Source organism: Elephantulus edwardii, unplaced genomic scaffold, assembly GCF_000299155.1.
Source record: "Elephantulus edwardii isolate Elephantulus edwardi_28Jun2011 unplaced genomic scaffold, EleEdw1.0 scaffold00219, whole genome shotgun sequence".
Lineage (NCBI taxonomy): Eukaryota > Metazoa > Chordata > Mammalia > Macroscelidea > Macroscelididae > Elephantulus > Elephantulus edwardii.
The window spans coordinates 2,464,864-2,485,404 of record NW_006399969.1 but is presented as its reverse complement, the minus strand read 5'-3'; the positions used below and the strand labels follow the sequence as shown (position 1 = coordinate 2,485,404).

The window sequence follows — 20,541 nt, the reverse complement described above, 5'->3', positions numbered from 1 at the left end:
TAATCACACAATGGAATACTACGCTGCATTGAAGAACAAGGAACTCATGAAATATTATACAAAATGGGTGACCCTGGAGGACATTATACTGAGTAAAATATCTCAGTCACAAAGGGACAAATACTGCATAATGCCACGGTTTTAAAACAAGACTGACATTGGGTTTGGGGGAATCTGAGAAGAGAGGGGATAAATAATGTATACTGCATGAGGGAAAGAACTGTTTAAAGGGAATATATGATCAGGTATTATTTTCATGGCAAGAGTTCAGAATAAGAGCTTCATGGGAAAGTGGACTAGGGAGGGATTATATAATAATGAAAGGGGTTTTGTTGTTATTATTGTTGTTTTAATTTTCAAACGAAAACCAACTGGGGCAAGGAGTGGGCAGGGAGGAAAATGTGCAACAATAAATGAATGGAAATCCCAAGTCTAGAAATTTTCATTAAAATTTCAATAAAAAAAGAAAAAAAATAGTATTTTAAAAAACTGTACAAAGAATACAAACAGTGATTTGTTTCTGATAAAATTATTCTTAGTTAGATTGTCTCTACCACTAGAATGGAGTCAAATAAATGTACTACAAAGGCACTGTGGTTTTTACAAACTACTTTTAAACTTCTTATAGTTTTACAGGTAGAATACTGAAAAGATGAATTATAAGCTCATGGAATATCTTCTTGAAATGAAACTGCAGTATAGTCACAGGAAAAATAATATGAGAACCCATAACTCTCAAAAGTCATTTACTACCACGTTACTGTGTGAACCCTGGTATACTAAATGAGGACAACAAATTCTGCAAGTCATTAAAATAACAATATACAGGCTGTTTGTTGGCAACAACAAAAGAGAAAGTCAGAAATTGAAAAAGGACTTGAAATACCCTTCTACTCCCCTCCAAGAACTACTCCATCCTCAGCCATGAGACTAGGAAAACTGGCTGGTGCCTAGCTACCATTACCGTACATTGTATTCAAAGGTTCTACAGAGGAATCTTTATCAAAACAGTAGAAAATATAAAACAAAAGTTGAATTCTAATGGAATCCAACTTTCTGGGGCCACTGAGATGGATGAAGAAATCAAATTACCTGCAACTATTAGCCTGAGGTAGTATTTTCATCTTAAGTAATTTTTAACCAAATCTCTCTCTCTTACAGATTCACACCTACCCATAACTGATCTCCACTGGGTTTCCCAGGCATGAGAGAAGCAGGACAACTGACCAGCTAAGGTTATGTGCACAATGCCCTAGAGACTAGGCCATAAGAAATGCTTAGCCTAATAAATAAGGAATGTCTGCCTTAAAAAGGAGTTTATGCTAATTCAAAGGCGGCACCCTGCTAGCAGTTCGAACCCACAAGTGCCTCTGTAGGAGAAAGATGGGCAATCTCCCATGTTAGTCTTAGAAACCCAATGGTCTCTCAACAGGAATGCATTTTAAGCATTTGTCTTAAGAATGCTACTCTTAAGCATTTTCTCTAGATAATCATAATTGAGAAGCTATCTCAAGTATAGGTGAAATGTTTAGGACACAATGTGTTTATAATAATGGTGATGGGATAATCTGGAAAAGTACAGAAAGGATGCTTTCAAACTTTAAAGAATTGAACCAGTATCACTAAATTATACATGAAGTGTTGTTTCACTTGTGTATTTGCCCTCCAAAATAAATAAATAACAAAGCTGTACATTCTAATGGAAATTATATTCTTGTATGAGAATAAAAAAATCAGAGATCCTTGGATTAACCTCTATTTTAAAGGCTTGTCCTGAGATTAGATTCCACAGTGAATTTTTAAAAGCTCTCCTCCTCCTTTCATGCTGGTGTGTACCCCAAGGTCAACAAACTAAATATTAAATCATGAGTAATTTTAGTGTTAAGAAACAGCCCTGTAATCCCACAGGTGAAGGATCTGAATTCACCAGCTGCTCCATGAGAAAAAGGTGGGTTAACTCTTCCCATGTGATTTAAAGCCACTGAAAACCTGTTGGGAGTGTCAGCTATGAGTTGGTCCCAATTCATAGACACTAACAACAACACCGCCACCACCATCACCAATTATACTAAATGTCACTGGGAGGAACAGGTCTATTACCTAAAATGTTACATCAACAAAAACGAAACATTTATCTATAATATAATCTCATTCTTCTAAAAAAGTTTAAGTTTTTAAAAAATTTTTTCTCTGGACTTGGAAAAATTGCTAATGGCAGTAATAAAGATAAGTATTTTTTTGCAATTTTTATTTTAATAATTTTAATGAACATATACAGAGATTTTGGATTTCCATTCATTCATTGCTGCACTTCTCTCCCCCCGCCCTCCCCCCGACCCCAGTTCACTCCTCTCTTTGAAAAGTAAAACTCCCTCCCTGGTACACAATCCCCCCACACCCCTCCCACAGCCCCAAGTACATTCCACTATGCAACCTTAATTGTGGACTCTTGTGATAACCATAATACCCTATCATACATCGCTTTTAAATTATTCTTTCCCTCATCTGTTTCAGTGCAATATACACAATTTATCCAGTTTTTCTCAGTCTTACCCCAACCCTGATATCAGTCCCATTTTACAGCAGTGGCATCATGCCGTATTTGTCCTTTTTGCGACCGAGATATTTCACTCAGCACAATGTCCTCCAGGGTCACCCATTTTGAATAATATTGCATGAGTTCCTTGTTTTTGAATGCAGCGTAGTATTCCATTGCGTGAATATACCACAGCTTCTCTATCCATTCGTTGATGGGCACCTAGGTTGTTTCCAACTCCTTGCTATTTTGAACAAAGCCACAATAAACATGGGTGTGCATATATCTGCTTGGATGTTAGTTATGGTCTCTTTGCGGTATATTCCCAGTAGTGGAATTGCTGGGTCAAATGGTGTCTCTATTTGCAACTTTTTGAGAAAGCACCATACCGCCTTCCACAGTGGTATTATTTTTAATAAGTATTATTTTTAATGTCCTAAAACAAAAAAAAAATTTCTTATGGCAAACCACAAGTAACAACAGCATAAAAACACCTCGATACCTTTTAAAAAATTATTTCGCTTTTACTGTTTTGATCAAAATAATATATGCTTATTGTGGATTTATTACATTAAGCTTGGTCTAAGGATAAATCTGCAAATGTATAAGGCAAGTCAGGTTGCCCGTGCGGGTCAATTCTTCATAAATACTCAATATATAATGTTTCCATGAGGAACAGAGCACAGGAAAGGAGCACAAGATCTTGAAACAGTGTACTGAAAACTGAGAGGCAATGCTCCACATTCCTAAAATTTTCTCTTCATACGTAGGCCTTTCCCCCGACCCCTGGCTCTGGTGGATTAGTGGTAAAGAGCTGCACTGTCAACCCAAAGACTGTCTGAAATACACCAGTTGTTCCAGGAAAAAGATGGGATTTACTGCCTCTGAAAATCCCCTGCAAGGTCAGCTATGAGTCAGTTTTGATGAGATGGTACCTACCATCACAACAATTAAACACAAAAGACATTAGGCCATGTGAAGGAGCAATTCTGCTTCAGCTACTGCTTCTGCATAACAAATTGTCCCAGAATTTAGAAGCTTAAATCAACCATTCTATTACATATGCAAACATGTAGGTCAAGAATTCAGATTAAATAAATAGCAAAAGAATTCATATAAAGCCCTACTGGGATGATTACTTTCTGTCTTACAATGACTAATTGAAAAAATGCTATGGCTGGGGGCTGGAAAGACACTTAAGATTTGTTTTTACTTATTGAACAACTGGTGTGGCCTGTCCTGTGGGTGTTAGCTGGGGCTTTCTAAGCCTATGTGGCCTACTGAGTAGCCCCATAGCATGGGAGCCTCACTGTGGAAGCACTTCCTACAGGACAACCCAGGGCTACAAAAGTAAGTGTCTACCAGATTATACATATGCTTCATCACCTTTTCTTACTTAGCTTTGGAAATCTGGTATTTCTGTCATACTATACAAGTCGTAGGCCACGTAAATTCAAGGAAAGAAAGCCAACTTACCAGACTATGATCAGTCACAGGCTCTACAAATTAAAATCCCAACCACTAGTCCATGTCTGCTAGCTTGGACATTTCTGGTTCTAGGCTACTCTCAAATACTCATTTCTGTATTGAAAGTTACTGTGGGTTTTTTCCTTGGGTTTCATCTTTGGTGTGCAGTTGAAAAAAAGAAGGGGTGTTCCCCTAAGGGGGTTCACTCCCTTCCCTTTTCTTTCTTTGAGCAAAAAAAAAAACAGCTTGGAAACAAAAACAAATCCTTCAATTTCAAATTAGCTTTCAAGTATTACAATGTCAAGGAATACAGCCTTGAATATGGACTAAAAAGAATCTTGCCACTGGGCCGAATGGCAACATCATGACAGACAGTGAAGAGATTGAGATTTGTTAACAGCTTCAGTTTGCTTTATTCCACAATCAACACTCTTAGCACCAGCAACCAGGAAATTAAAAGATGAATTGCACTGGGAAAGTCTGCTGTCAGGGACTTCTCCAGAGTACTGAAGAGCAACAGTGTCAGTCTGGAGACTTAAGGTGCACCTTATCCAAGCCATGGTCTTTGCAATTACTTGCTATGCATCAGAAAGCTAGACAATGACTAGGGATGGTAGAAGGAGAATTGATGTCTTTGAGCTGTGGTCTTGGAGAAGAGTACTTAGTCTTTGGAGAGGGACATCGTGCTTGGGATGGTGAAGGGACAGCACAAGAGAGGTATTTTTCCCCAATTCAGTTGGGATGTGATTATTACTTTGCAATGTTGTTGTAGTGTTATGTGCTGTCAAGTCACCTGCAACTCCTAACAACCCTGTATGCAACATCTCTGAAACCTGCTCTATTTTGACCCAACCTTGCCTTCACACATCCACCCTCATTACCCTAGTCACTGAATCAATCCATCTCATCCAGAGTCTTCCTCTCTTGTGCTGTCCCTCTACCCTTCCTAGCATGATGTCCCTTCTCCAAGGACTGGTCCCTTTCTACAATATGCCCAAAGTACGTCAGATGGAATTTCAGAATTCCTGCCTCCAAGGAGCAGCTTAGTTTCACTCTCTCCAGGATGAACCTGTTTGTTCTCTTGGAAGTTCATGGTATATTTAATACTCTTCTCCAACACCACAACTGAAAGGCATCAATTCTCCTTCTATCATCCTTAGTTACTGTCCAGCTTTCTGATATATAGCAAGCAAGCAATTGTGAAGACAATGACCTGGATCAGGTGCATCTTAATCTCCAAACTGACATCACTGCTCTTCAGTACTCTAGGGAGGTTACTGACAGCAGATTTTCCTAATGCAATTACTTTTTTAATTTCCTGGTTGCTCTAGCTGAAAACTTTTAAAAGATCTAATCACATTTTCAATACTAGTAAGAAAGAGATTTATCTGTTTCAATGTCACAAAGGAGGGATGAAATAAGTACCTAAGCTCTTTAAAGGGAGCTCTTGTGGCCTACTGAGTAGAGAGTTGCACTGTCAACACAAAAGCAGGTGGTTTGGATCCACCATCTGCCCCTTCAGAGAAAAATGGTCAACCACATCTTGTGATATTTGTGGCCTCTGGAAACCCATTGGACCATTAGCTATAAGTTAGTTCCAACTTAATGGCAATGCAAGAGGAGATGATCTTCAAAGGCAGCTCTGGGAGCTCCGGGGGCACGGTTCATGGGGAGCCACACTGCTCATCCAAAGGCAGCACCTCTCTTGCTGTTAATTTCACTAGCAGTTCCAAGGGGAGAAAGATGGGCAGTCTCGTCTTGTGTGTTTTACAGACTTCCAAAATCCTATCTTCAAGCGGTGGTTAAAGTGACTAACTGCCAAGACCTGGAGGTTCAAACCCGCCAGCTGCAGGTTTGGACCCACCAGCTGTTTCACAGGAGAAACATGTAGCAATCTATTTCCTTAAAGATAGAAAACTCAAATTCACAGCTGTCGAGCTAGAACCAGCTCACAGCTGATCTTCTGGTGGTTTTCAGAAGATGTCAAATCGGATGGAAGAAGACTGTCCATCTCTTTCTCAAGAAGTAGGTAGATTTGAACAGCCTATGGGTTGGTAGCACAACTCCTTTTCTACTTGAGGGGATAAATATGTGCCAGCCTGCATTGTTAAAGATATAGAGCCTTGGAAACCTTAATAGGCAACTCTACTCTGCAACTGAGGGTCTCCAAACACTCTACAGTCCAGTTAGGTAAGATAAACCAGTAAACTGTATATTCCATTATCATTTTCATGATACCATGAGGGTAGGAAAAAAGAGAAAGAAACTAAACCAATAATAACCTTACACAACTTGTTATAAGGATAATTTATCAAAATAGAGTTCAAAATTCAAGATCATAGTATAATTTAAAAGTTCATAAAAGAAAAGCTAAAATTAGAATTTAGAGGTGAACTTTTCATAATGTAACTATTTTTATTAGTAGCAACCAATGCACTGTAACCATACATGTTAGCACTTTGACTTGCATGAGTAGTAGTACATGGTCAAACTAACTTGAGCAGGCACACAAAAGGAGCAGTAGGGTGGTACCATGAGAACCACTGTGGACTCCCACCAGAATCTCCTCTGGTTTGGCCCCACCCAGGCAAGTTCATCACCTTAAAAACTAGAGCAGTAGAAGAGACAGACCATGTGATTCTGAGTCAGCTGCTCCTCATGCTTTAATTCAATTTTCTACCACTTAGTGGCTGTTATCTTGGGCCATTAAGGATAATTATTATGTTCCAGTAACAAGTGAAGTCAATAAATGTACATCAAGAACTAGAAAGTATCATTCAAATGTACTTTTATTTAACAGTAATAATAATATTAAACTGTGCCACTTAAAACAAAGGCAAAACTAACTTTCATCTAATAATTATACTTTGTACCTTCCACCTATGGCTCGTAGCACTAATTATACAGAATGTCAAATGCAACCTAGAACAAATCATCTTTTTATACTTGAAAAACAAGTACAACAAGCCTAGTTTGCCCCAGCCATCCTGACTTCTTGGCAAGTAGCTGAATTAAAGAATCTCAATTACCTAATTTTTAATATTTAAATACATATTCTTCCTAATGATTTCATGCCCTAGGGTACATATTTTTAGGAGGTGAAATAATAAAGGCACCTAACTCAAGATGTAAATGCAATTATACCCACCAATTTTGAGAAGACCTTATATTGTGATCAAGCAGAATATTTTCCCTTACGTCTCACTTGTTTCCTTTTACATGGTATTATAAGGCATATTACTATAAAAGTACTTTAAAAAATTACATTAAGTCTATTTATCATGGAAATCTTTACAGGTACGAAACTACAGAATTAATCAAAGAGAGAAATTATAAAGCCAAATCAATTGACTTCCAGTTATGTAAAAAATGGTAAATTTAATGCTGGATTAGGTTAACCAAAATTTTAAAATATCTTATTTTCTTCTTTCATTAAAATCAATCAAGTACTATTTTCACAATTAATAATTTTACAGCATCACACTAACCAAAGGAAAATCATTTAAACTATGTAAAATATAAAAGTGAAAATAATTTCAACATTCAAATTCCAATATCTGGAAACAATTAACTTTTACAGCTAGGTATTTATAAAATTATTTAGTATTCTAAGACTACAACACATACATAATTTTATTATTTTAGAGAAATTATATTAAAAAAACTCTAGTCAATTTAAAATAATTCTTATACGCACAATATACTGTTGTTGAGTCAGCTATGACTCATAGTAACCTTATGTGCAAATAGAACAAAATCAGACATTAAAATGAAATATAATTTGTAAATTTTGTCCTTCCTTACACAAGATGCATTGCTCTGTGCTAAGAGGAGTTCTAGTAATTTGTAGCACTGATTGATTGAGCCCACTAAAAGACCAACATACTAATTTTATTAAGACGTTTTTACAGGGAGAACAATGCTCTCAGGGCAGTTTGAAAGGAAGCATCACTACTAGATAAAGAAGGGATGTATTTTTAGGAGCGAAGAGTTTAAGGAATTGGCAAAAACAGCTTCTTTCTTGTCAGATCATTAGCATTTCCTCATCAACTTTATATTCCACAGGTAAAAACAGTCATAACAAAGATGGAGACTCACAGAAATACTGATTTTGTTAAAATAAAAATGTTGTTTTAAAAATTTCTCTGTTGTTATTTTAATTATGAGACATGAAATAGAAATATTTCAAAATTCTATGATTTCCCCCCCAAACTTTTCAAAACTAAGAAGCCTGTTAATTAATCCTTATTGTCGATCTGATTTTCCTGCTTCTCTGCAAGCCTCATAATTTTTTAACTAGGTGCCAGATAGCACGCATTTTACCTTGTTGAGTGTTGTATGTTTTTGTATTCATGCAAATATTCTAGAACTTTGCTCTTGGACTAATAAAATAACATAGAAACAAGTTGATTTCCCTGGGTTTTGGTTTTAACATTTAAGAAGAAAGGAGCATGTGTACCGAGCTGTTTCACACTACTGAGGAAGTGTTCCAGTCTGGCTTTGGGGAATGAGTGTCACTTCTAACCCTATGATAGTGCCAGAGACTGTTCTTATTATTTTGGGTAGGGTTATTTGTTTTTTGTTGTTGTTGTTAATAACTCACATACATGTGTGATCAACTGGCCATGTATGGACAACCATGTAGACTATAGAGTTCTTTGTACAGAACTGTCTCATATTGCATTCTGAGAACCTAATTCACTTTGGTTTCATTGAACTTGAAATTCCCTTTCCAATTAAATTTACTTACATTGTTGTTGTTATGTGCCATGGAGTTAGAACCAACTCATAGCTGACCCTCCCAGTGAATTCAATGTGTGTAAATTGCATGGGAGGAGACTGCTTATCTTTCTCCTATGGAGCAGCTGATGGGTTCAGCTTCTGCCTTTGGGTTGGCAGCACAATTTCTCATCACTAAGTAACCAGAACTTCCTCTTATATAATACTTATATTTGTTACATATATAACACAGACACTTACTTAGCCATGCCTCAATGTAACATTCTTAGAATTTCTTTCTTCTTTTTGATAAGGGCCTTAATCCTCCGAACCACAGAGAACCATTCCATTTTTCTTGGGATGCCCCTCTGCCAGTTGTTACAAATGTTACTCTTTCACTGTGTAGTGAATGAATTCTATCTAAACTAACCAACTTCCAAGGGCTTCTGTCCAAGCAGAATCCTTACTATCATTTCCCCAGCTCTCCACTCTCACTACACTATCACTTTGGGAACCAGTAAAATTTCTGTTCTACTGTATTTCTCTAACTAGACGTATTTAATTAAAGTGTCATTGGGTATACAACTATATACAATGGCTTGCTCAAAATGACAAAATAAATTTAAAGTAAAAGTGTATACATTTGATTCATCTAGGGTTAATGCAAAGTTTCTCAATCTATATACACTGTTGACCTTCTGGACTAGATAATTTGCCACTGTGTTATAAAGAGAATTCTCCATATGCTGTGTACTGTAGGATGTTTAGCAGCATCCCCATCTCTACTTATTATGTGTTGCTGTCACTTTTGTGTATTTTCAAGCTGGAACCAAGTCACAGCTAATCCTTCAGCAGAATTTCAGAGGCTGTAAGTGCACAGGGGGAGACTGCATTTTTCTCCTGTGGAGCAGATGATGGCTTCAAACTGCCTGGCTTTGTGCTGGCAACACATCTCCTTATCCACTAGTTAACTACAGTTCACTACAGAACAGTAGTAACCAAACTTACCAACTGTGATAATTCTAATGTCTTCCCTAGTGGAAAAGTGGGATAATAAAAATTTTTACTCCAAGTACTGTTATTAATCAAATAAAGAGAAAAAGAGACTATTACTTTATTCTAATTTGCAAGACCTGTCAGGGTTACCTCTTGATCCACTAAACAGGTTAACTCTAATTACTTATTGTCTGTCATAACTACATATAGAAACAATGAAATAATTTTAACAACTAAGACCTCAATAATTTAATGATCCATTTTCTAATTACATTATGCAAAGATATTTTCTATTTATAAATAACCCCTTAATAATACATAATTCAGTAACTATTAACAGCTAATTACACTCAAATTACCAAAAGGCATAATAAACATTAATGAAAGAAGCAACAGAATTAATTCCAATACTCAGTTTTATTTCATACTATGATAATTTTAGAAATTTCTCCAAGCCTTCATTTTTTCTTTTGTTAAATATGATTTAGTATTTAGTTCAAATACACTGTTTTCCACACAAGATCCTTCCCAATTCCTTCAGGCCTCCACCCATTGAATTGTGCAACTCTATGATTAATACCCCACCCCTTGCCCATCCTCACCCCTCTGCTTTTACCTTATCCCCCTTGGATCATCATACTCATTCTACGTTAACAGTTCTATACCGTTTTTGTCCTTGTTAACTTATCATAATTGCACATCTTTTTTAAAAAGGATAATGCCAAAATTCATACTTAAGAACTAAACTTCTGTGTTTGGAGACATCCTTTTTCAGCTCCAACATATAATCCCCAAGAGTTATAATTTATTTATATTTAAATGGCTCATGAGAAGGAAATACACTGAATTGGTAGCTAAAGCAAAGAAAAGGTGAGAAAAGCAGAAAGTTTGTATCTTAGCAGTACCATTTTCCAAAGGAGTACAGGAGTATTTTATGTAAGTTTTGAGCAGACACACAGGGAAGGTGGAGGCAGTTACCTGAAGCATGAGCTCACAGTCATCACGCCCGACGAAAATCATTTCCCGGGGCAGCCTGTGGCGAGTGCCTCCACTGCTCACAAGAAACCAGGATGTTAAGCTCATTTTCTGCTTAGCTTCTAGGTCTTTGACAAAGCTACGTCATCCTGCAGAGAGATATGCAGAAAAATACACATTCAGATTATTTTTTAAACTTTCATCTCTAATAATCTAATTTCTAAAGGAGGCTTCAGAACAGATCTGCATCAACCCAACGTTTATACTGACTAAACAGACTATCCATGGGTCCCTGGTAATTATGCATCTATCCAATACTCATCAGTCCAAAGACCTCATTAGGAACACAATAAAAAAGAAACTCATTAAGTCAATTAAATAGGTATCTAACTAGTAAGCATTTGCCATACACCTATGTGGCCTTTAACATAATTTATAAAGTGTTTATGAGGCCCCTGGTGATGCAAATGGAAGTTCTTATTGTTGTTATGTGCTGTCAAGTCACTTGTGACTCATAGCAACTCTGAACCCTGCTTTATCTTGAGCCAATTTAGTCACTGATTCAATCCACCTCTTCTAAGGCTGGTGATTTAAACCACAGAATTAAGGCCTGGTGATTTACTTTAGAAAAGACTGCAGACAAGAACATCCTACAAAGCTGGTGTACTCTGTAACAATGAGCTGGTACTGATCTGACATGATCTGGTGCTAATCCAAAGGTCTGAACATACGAAGTGCCTCTGCAGGAGGTTGAGGCAGTCATACAGATTTGCTGTGGACCACATGGTCAGAAACACAAAAGACTGCCCATCCTTCTCCCTTGGAGCAGCTAGTAGATTTGAACCACATACCTTTGGGTTGCCAGCTCAACTCCTGAACACTAGGCAACCAGAAGTCCCTATCACATATATTTAAAAACTTGGAAACCTTATAGGGCAATTCTGTTCTGCCTTATAGGTTCATTATTGGTCAAAATCAACTTGACAGCAAGGGACATCTTTATGGAAGCAGACTAAATGGACTTCATTCCACAGTGCTGCTGTTGGGTTAGAATTGGCTCATAGCTGATTCTTCAGTGAGTATTTAGAGGCAGTAAATGGGAGAATACTGCCCATCTTTCTCCAAAGGAGCAGCTGGTAAATTTGAGCCACATTCCTTTGAATTGGCAGCACAGTTCCTTACTCCTACTCCTGGACAGTGCTTCTGGCTAAGTTTAAACTTTTAAATTTTAGGCTAATGGGCAAAAGAAAATAGTTTGTGCCACTGAAAACTCTTTAGCTAGAAAAGGGAAATATATTTTTATACTCTTTTAAAATAGTTATGGACCATTTATTTGACATTACACCAAAACTTCAGAAATGGCAGTTTCTTGAAGGTTGTTTGCACTATAAAATACGAAACTAATCCAATGAACAGTTCATATTCTATCACATGAATATCTCTTGGTTAATTGGACATTCTGAAAAAATTTTTTACATAAATATATTGGTCTTCGGATTCTCTGAGTTGGGTATATCTTCCAGATGTTTACACATTTCATCGTATTATTTTTAAAACCACCCATCTCATCCTTCCATCAGGCTCAGAGCAGCAGATGCATGTTTTCCAAAATTCAAACATTTTCTTGAAAGAACAAAATTCCATCAATACAAACATGTAAGTTCTCCTTGATGTGCCATATAACCAACACTGGATAAAACAAGTGGCTAATTCACCTCCCACTTACATAAGGATACATATACAGAGCTGTGAGACAACCTAAGTACTCAGGTGGTGGTGGTGGTTGTTATGTGTCATCAAGTCACTTGGGACTCATAGCAACCTTACGTACAACAGTCCTAAACCCTGCTCTGTCCAGTGCCAGTCTGTCTCCAACACACCCACCTCGATTACCCCAGTCACTGAATCAATCCATCTCACAGAGGGTCTTTCCCTCCTGCGCTGTCCCTCCACCCTCCCAAGCATAACATCCCTCTCCAAGGACTGGTCCCTCCTTGCAACATGTCCAGAGCATGTCAGATGAAGCTTCAGAATACTTGCCTCCAAGGAGCAACCCAGTTTAACCCTCTCTCGGATGAACCTGTTTGATTTCTAGCAGTCTATAGTACATTCAGTACTCTTCTCCAGCAACACAGCTCAAAGGCATCAATTCTCCTTCTATCCTCCCTAGTCATTGTCCAGCTCTCTGGTGCATAACAAGTGACTGCAAAGACCATGGCCTGTATCAGGTGCACCTCAGTTTCCAGAGTGACACCATTGTTCTTCAGGACTTTGGAGAGGTCCTTAACATCAGACTTTCCTATCCCAATACATCTTTTAAGTTCCTGGCTGCTGGTGCCAAGAGTGTTGACTGTGATACTTACCTCTAATCTATGGCACAGAATATTAACAAGGTGTGACTCAAGATTTTAAAAAAGAGTCATTTTCACTGCTTCACTAATGTTCTTCCATAAAACTGGTTAACTGCAACCTCATGTTGTTGTTGTTAGGTGCCGTCAAGTCAGTATACCTCACAACAACCCTAATCATTCTCACAGTTGTTGTTGTATTGGAAATCTCTGTTGCAGCCAGTGTGTCTATCATCTTATTGCTGTTGAGTGAAACCAACCCATAGCTGACCCTCCAGCAGGTTTTCTGATGCAGTAAATTGTATGGGAGGAGACTGCCCATCTTCCATGTGCTCTCTGACAGATTTGAACCAAGTGCCTTAGGTTTGGCTGTGCCACTCCTTACGTCTAAGCCACCAGAGCTCTGTTACTGTAAATCTTTTCTGCTGACCCTTTATTTTATCAAGCGTGATGTCTTTCTCCAGGAACTGGTTACTCCTGAGTTTTGTGAGAAGGCAGCTTGCCATCCTCACTAACTATACTTCTCATAAGACAGATCTGCTTGTTCTTCTTACAGGGTGTGTGTGTGTGTGTGTGTGTAAATCCACACTGTTTGCTAACTAACACCAAAACTGTTAAACAGATCAATTCTTTTTCAGTTTTCCTAATTCGCTGGTCAGTTTTCAAATGCTTATAAAGCACTTAAAAAGAACATAGCTAGGGGAAGGTGCATCTTAGTCCTCAAAATGAATGTTTATCTTCGCTCATTTTTTTAAATTTTATATTAGTTTGCATACAAATTTATAAATTCTGTGTTTACACATTTCTTCATTCACATTTTATTTCATACAATCATTCTTTCACATTGTGTTTTATAAAATTAATCATTACTGATCTATGCCTACCGTTATTCCATCCTTTCAGGTTCCCACTGGATCTTTCTCAATTTTTTCATCTCATCACTCAGTCTACCATATTCTGTGACCTTCTGTACACCAAATTCTGTTACCTTGTGATTTTCCCCTGCTCCCTCTCCTTTCCCTCTTTGGACCTTCACACACATTTTACTAGTTATCTTTCTATTTTGACAACAATCATCTTATGGAGTATTTATCCTTATGAGATTGAATTAGTTCAGTCGGCATAATGCTCTCAAAACTCTTCCACATTATGTAGTATCTTTCAAAACAGTTGCTCCTTAGTGCTGAATAGTATTCCATTGTGTGAATGTACCATAATTTCTCAGTTCATTTATTTGTTGTTAGATATTTGGGGGCTTTTTACATGTTCTTTAGATTTTATCATGTTCATGATAATATATATTATAAATAAGCAGCACTTTGGGTAGGTTCATGCAAATTAAGATGTTTAGAGTATCAATATGGGATTGGCCAGTTTAGCAATGGCTGGCCAGAAGTGGAAAAGAGCTGACTCACTACCATCAAGAAGAGGGAACCACAATGTAAAAAGAGCAAAGGCCACATGGGGGCAGCCATATCTGACCTTCAGCAATTCTACCAAAGGGAACTGTCCCCATAAACAACACAAAACCAATTTCCATGATGTCAGACATGCCCCGCCCCCATCTCTTTCACCAAACTTACTGCTTTACTGGGTCCAAAATCAATTGCAATAGTTCACAGAGCACACAGAACCATACTGTTGTTATTGTTATGTGCTATCAAGTCACTTGTGACCCATACTGGCCCTATGTACAGCAGCTCTGAAGCTTGCCCTGTCTTGAGCCAGTCTAATTCCCACACATCAACCCCCTTTGTCCCAGATAGTCTATCAATCCATCTCATCTAAGGTCTTCCTCTCCTTGCGCTGTCTCTCCCTTCTAAATATGATGCCCTTCTACAAGGACCACCGTTCTCTACTGGCCATGTGTCCAAAGTATGTGAGACAGAGCTCCTAAATCCTAGCCTCCAAGGAGACACTTGGTTTCACCCTCTCCAAAACAGACTTTTTTTCATTTCTTGGCAGTCCATGTTATGTTCAAGACTCTTCTCCAGCATTCCACCTTGAAGGCATGATTCTTCTTCTGTAATCCTTAGTCACTGTCCAGCTATCTGGTGCACAGCAAGTAATTACGAATACCATGGCCTGGATTATACACATCTTAGTTTCTAGAGTAACATTGATGCATTTCAATACTCTGGAGAGGTCCATGACAGAAGATTTTCCCAATACAATTTGTCTTCTGATTTCCTGACTGCTGGTACCAAGAGGGTTGATTGTGGAGCCAAGCAAGCTGGAATTGTTAACAACCTCAATCTCTTTTCCATCTATCATGGTGCTGCCAATTAGCTCAATGGTGAGAATCCTTGTCTTCTTGATGTTGAGATTCAATCCATGTTGAAGACTACAGTCCTTGACCTTCTGCAGCAAGTGTTTCAGGTCTTCTTCAGTTTCAGCAAGCAAGGTTATGTCATCTGTGTAACATAAGTTGTTGAGTCTTCTTCCAATCCTGATGCCACATTCCTCCTCATAAAGCCCTGCTTTCCAAATGATCTGTTCTGCATATTGATTGAAAAAGATATGGCAACAGGATGCATCCACGACGCCTTCCTTTTCTGATTTTGAACTATGAAGTGTTTCCTTGCTCTGTTCTAACAACTGTTTCCTAGACCAAGTATAGGTTTCACACAAACACAATCAAGTGCTCTGGGATTCGCACTTCCTCAAGGCAGCCACAATTCGTTGTGATCCATACAGTCAAATGCCTTTTCCTAGTCAATGAAACACAGATAGATATTCCTCTGGTACTCTTTGCTTTCTGCAAAGATCCATCTAACATTGGTGATAATGTCTCTAGTGCCACAACCTCTTCTAAACCCAGCTTAAATTTCTGGTAATTCTCCGTCAATACACTGTTCCAGTCGATTCTGGATAATCTTCAGCAGGATGTTGCTAGTGTGTGATATTAGTGATACTGTTTGATAATTTCCACACTCTGTCATGTCAGGCCACCTTTTTTTTCCCCCAATGGAATAAATATGGATCCCTTCCAGTAAGTTAACCAAATAGTTGTCCTCCATATCAGGGAAGCCAAAAGGCAGTAATTCAGGCTGGTAGCAGACAATCACTCTCATAGTCCTGCCAATTATTTCCTTATGTTTCCCATTCCAGTCCTCTAACAAACTCAGTGAAAGATTCCTGGTTCCATGGGGTAGCAGTCTCAAGGTCAACTTGGTCTCATGTCAGGTCTCTGTTTTTCTGCCACAGTTGCTACTGGTCTCCAGTAGGTCTGGTTGGTGTAGGAATCTTTGGCACCAAAGGGTGTGCACTCTGCATGCTCTGCTTCTTCTTTGGTGCTGGTGCTGGTAAGATTCCCAAAATCTGCCACTGAACTAAATTTAGTGGCAGGTCTAGTCAATCCCCTTATGAATAGGATAACACACTCTTAATTGCATATTCCTGTCCAAAGGCAAAGCTTGAGAAGCCATTCTGGACAATGAACCCTTAACAACACACACTGAGTCCACCATGTCCTTTCTTATCTCTACGAGAACCAGAGAGAGAGCTTCAGGATTAGAGAGGCAGAGTAAGACCAAGAGAAAGCAGCAGAGGTGGCAAAGAACTAGGAACGGCATGAAACAGAGCTATGGGCTCCCTATCCAGGGTATGAGAAAGAAGAATACTTTCTGGCAAAGCAGGAGACTTCTGGCAGCTAGTAAAAAAGCTAGGTCTGTCAATTCGGCAAGCTAGACCTGAGCATCTTTGAGCTAGGTTCACTGGCAGACCGTAGGGTGGTATATAACTGGTAGAACTAAAGAGTACTGTAATATTTTCTCAAGCAGAATAAAGACCAGATGGAAACGCCTGTCGGCAAGCAGCCTGAAGAAGAGGCTACCCTGAGAATGAGAACACTGTACCCTGAGCGAACCATACTTTAACTGTAGCCTACTAATTTCCTAATACTCATAATAATGAATACTGTCTGTGAATTCTGAGTGGCTACTGCAACAAATTATTTCTGTGTTAATTAAGCTGGTGTTAGAAATGTTAGAAAGTGTGGAGAGTGGGAGACATGTCTGACCTCACTGGAACCAGCTTTTGCTTCTGACAGGGATGCTTTTCTGTGTGAAGTTCAAAACCCTCACTCAGGGCCATCAAGTCAGAACCAAATGCTGATCCTGCACTGAGATTTCAGAGGATTGCCCATCTTTCTCTCAAGGAGTAGCTGGTAGACTTCAACATCTTTCTCTCAAGGAGTGGCTGGTAGACTTCAATAGCCTGCTTATGCATGGGCATGTCCACCGATCCTCACCCAGTAGACCCTCAAAGCTCCCTAAATTAGTGAAGGTAGTGAAGGCCAAATGCTGCCACAGTCATAGCTCACTACACTGTCTTTACATTAGGCTTTGTTTTCAGCAGCTACATGCAAAAAGTGAAAATGGCATTTGGATGTGATAAACACTGACCCAGCATCCTAGTCCCATTTCCATGTTCTTGGAAGCTATAATTAGCTTTGAAAACGGACTCTTACTAGATCAGAGTTCATTTCAGGACTTAAGGGACCAAAAAAGTAATACTTATGCTTTAAAAGAATCTTCTGAAGAAACTGAGCAGGACTCACTAAATTAATCCATCTCTTTTATGATTTGCTGAACCTCTATTCTACTTTTCCAAACTTGGTGTTTCCCCCACAAAAAAACTGATCCTTCCAGATAACACGCCCAAAGTATGTGGCATAAAGTCTCAACAGTCCTGCTTCTAAGGAGCATTCTGGCTGCCATCTTCCATGACATAGCATTTTGACAGTCTAAGGTATATAAAAGACTCTTACTCAGTTTGAACTTCACAAGAACTATGTACTTTCACTATCTGCTGCTTAGTTCAAACTATTCCTCAAGAAAATGTTTTGTTTTCACCCTTGACAGATTACCGAGTTTGTGTTATCACAATCTCAATATGATAAAGGCAGTTCTCAGGTTATGTCAAATTAATTGTGTCATAATTAATTAATTATGTCTGGAGCTCTGGTGGCCTAGTGGTAATTAAGCTGTGCAGTCATCCCCAAAGCACAAGGTTCAAATCTACCAGTTGCTTCACAGAAGGATAGGCAATCTCTTCCAATCTGATTTACTGCCTCTAAAAACCCACTGGAGGTTCAGCTATGGATCGCTTCCAACACAATTTCATACAACAACACTGCTGTCCAATCGAACCATCACAGCTGATGCTTGGGACATATTGTTGTTGTTGTTATGTGCTGTTGAGTTGCTTGCGACTCATAGCGACCCTACGTACAACAGCCCTAAACTCTGCTCTGTCCTGTGCCAATTGCACTGTCTCCGACACTCCCATCCCGATTATCCCAGTCACTGAATCAATTCACCTCATAGAGGGCCTTCCCCTCCTGCACTGTCCCTCCACCCTCCCAAGCATGATGTCCTTCTCCAATGACCGGTCTCTCCTCACAACATGTCCCAAGTATGTTAGACAGAGCCTCAAAATCCTTGCCTCCAAGGAGCCACCCGGTTTAACCCTTTCCAGGACAAATCTGTTTGTTTTCCTAGCAATCCATGGTATTCTCAATACTCTTCTCTGGCACCACAGCTCAAAGGCATCAATTCTCCTTCTATCCTCTTTGGTCATTGTCCAACTCTCTGATGCATAACAAGTGATTGCGAAGACCATGGCCTGTATCAAATGCACCTTAGTCTCCAGAGAGATACCATTACTTTGGAGAGGTCCCTAACAGCAGACTTTCCCAAGGCAATGCGCCTTTTAATTTCCTGGCTACTGGTGCCAAGAGTGTTGACTGTGGAGCCAAGCAAACTAAAGCTGTGTACAATCTCAATCTCTTCACCATCCATCCTGATGCTGCCAATTGGTCCAGTGGTGAGAATCTTTGTCTTCTTGACATTGAGCCTCAATCCATATTGGAGGCAGCAGGTGCTTCAGGTCCTCTTCAGTTTCAGCAAGCAGGGCTGTGTCATCTGCATAACGCAGACTGTTGATAAATCGTCCACCAATATTGACCCCACATTTCTCCTCATAGAGCCCAGCCTCCCGGATAATCTGTTCTGCATATAGGTTGAAAAGGTATGGAGATAGGATGCATGCCTGGCATATGCCCTTCCCAATTTTGAACCATGCAGTGTTCCCTTGCTCTGTTCTGACAACTGCCTCCTGGTCCAAGTATAAGTTTCTCATTAGCATGATCAAGTGTTCTGGGATTCCTATTCTTCTCAGAGTCAGCCATAGTTTGTTATGATCTACACAGTCAAATGCCTTTGCATAGTCAATGAAACACAGACAGACATTCCTCTGGTATTCCCTGCTTTCAGCCAAGATCTATCTAACATCAGCTACAATATCTCTAGTACCACGACCCCTTCTGAAACCAGCCTGGACTTCTGGTAGTTCTCTGTTGATGTGCTGTTCCAGTCGATTTTGGATAATCTTTAGTAAAATCTTGCTTGCATGTGAAATCAGTGAAATTGTTCTGTAGTTTCCACATTCGGATGGGTCACCTTTCTTTGGCATAGGAACAAATATAGATCTCTTCCAGTCAGTTGGCCAAGTGGTCGTTCTCCAGATTTCTTGGCACAACTTGGTGGGCACGTCCAGGGCAGCATCTGTTAGCTGAAATATGTCAACTGGTATACCATCTATTCCTGGAGCCTTATTTTTTGCCATTTCCTTCAAAGCAGCCTGAACTTCTTCTGTCATAGAGGGGGTTTATATGAGGCTCCAAATCACATGGAAGGAGAGATTGCCCATTTTTCTCCCATAGAACTGCTGATGAACTTGAACCAGCAGAGAGGTGCTCCCCCGCCCGCCCTTTGGTTCAGCTGCACAACTCCCTGCAGAAACACTTTCACATATACTATACCATGTTTTACACATTAATATAATCATACTAATGTTTTGATGTGTGTCAAAAAAATAGTACTAATTTGTTACTATGGACTGCATCAAGTAGGGCAGAAGGTAGGTGACTGGGACTGGCTATTGCCATGCCACAGGGAGCTAAACAAGGTCTATGAGATGCTAGTCCTAGCAGAACGACATGGTCCAGAGCCCACGGATCTGCTGCTATACAGAAGTGACTTCCAGGCAGTACACAGCAAGGTTTGCCTGGGCTACACGGCCATGTTACTCAAGTGTCAAGGCCTGTGACCTTCCACAGTTGAGGGCAAGGCCCAGACTCAAACGTCACACAGAAGGAACTATGGCTAACTAGCCAGCAATAGGAAAAGGACCCAGGTGAGTTCAAATTCCCTCTGTAACTGACTGACTAGATGACTACCCTGAATTCCTGTCTTTGCAACAACTGGCACCGAATAAGTGTCCCTTTCCTTCTTTCTTTCCTCCTGCCATCTCAGTTTCACAAGGGACTGTAGCCTAAGATGAGTGATGTAGAAACTGGAGGTAGTTGTTAGGTGCTATCAAGTATGACTATAGTTACCCTTTGAACAACAGACCTGAAATTTCCCTATCCCTGCTTGCTGAAACTGAGGAGGACCTGAAGCACTTGCTGCAGAAGGTCAAGGCCTCAAATACGGA

The 20,541-nt window shown here is 39.4% G+C and overlaps 1 protein-coding gene across 1 annotated transcript in view; it reads right to left on the bottom strand.

Moving 5' to 3' along the window:
- The window catches only part of CEP170 (centrosomal protein 170kDa), a 140,416-nt gene extending 129,615 nt beyond the window's left edge, over positions 1-10,801 (bottom strand). The window contains exon 1 of the mRNA XM_006898078.1: positions 10,697-10,801. Coding sequence (XP_006898140.1) covers positions 10,697-10,801 — 105 coding nt within the window. The remainder of the gene's footprint in view (positions 1-10,696) is intronic.
- Between the last annotated feature and the right edge of the window lie 9,740 nt (positions 10,802-20,541).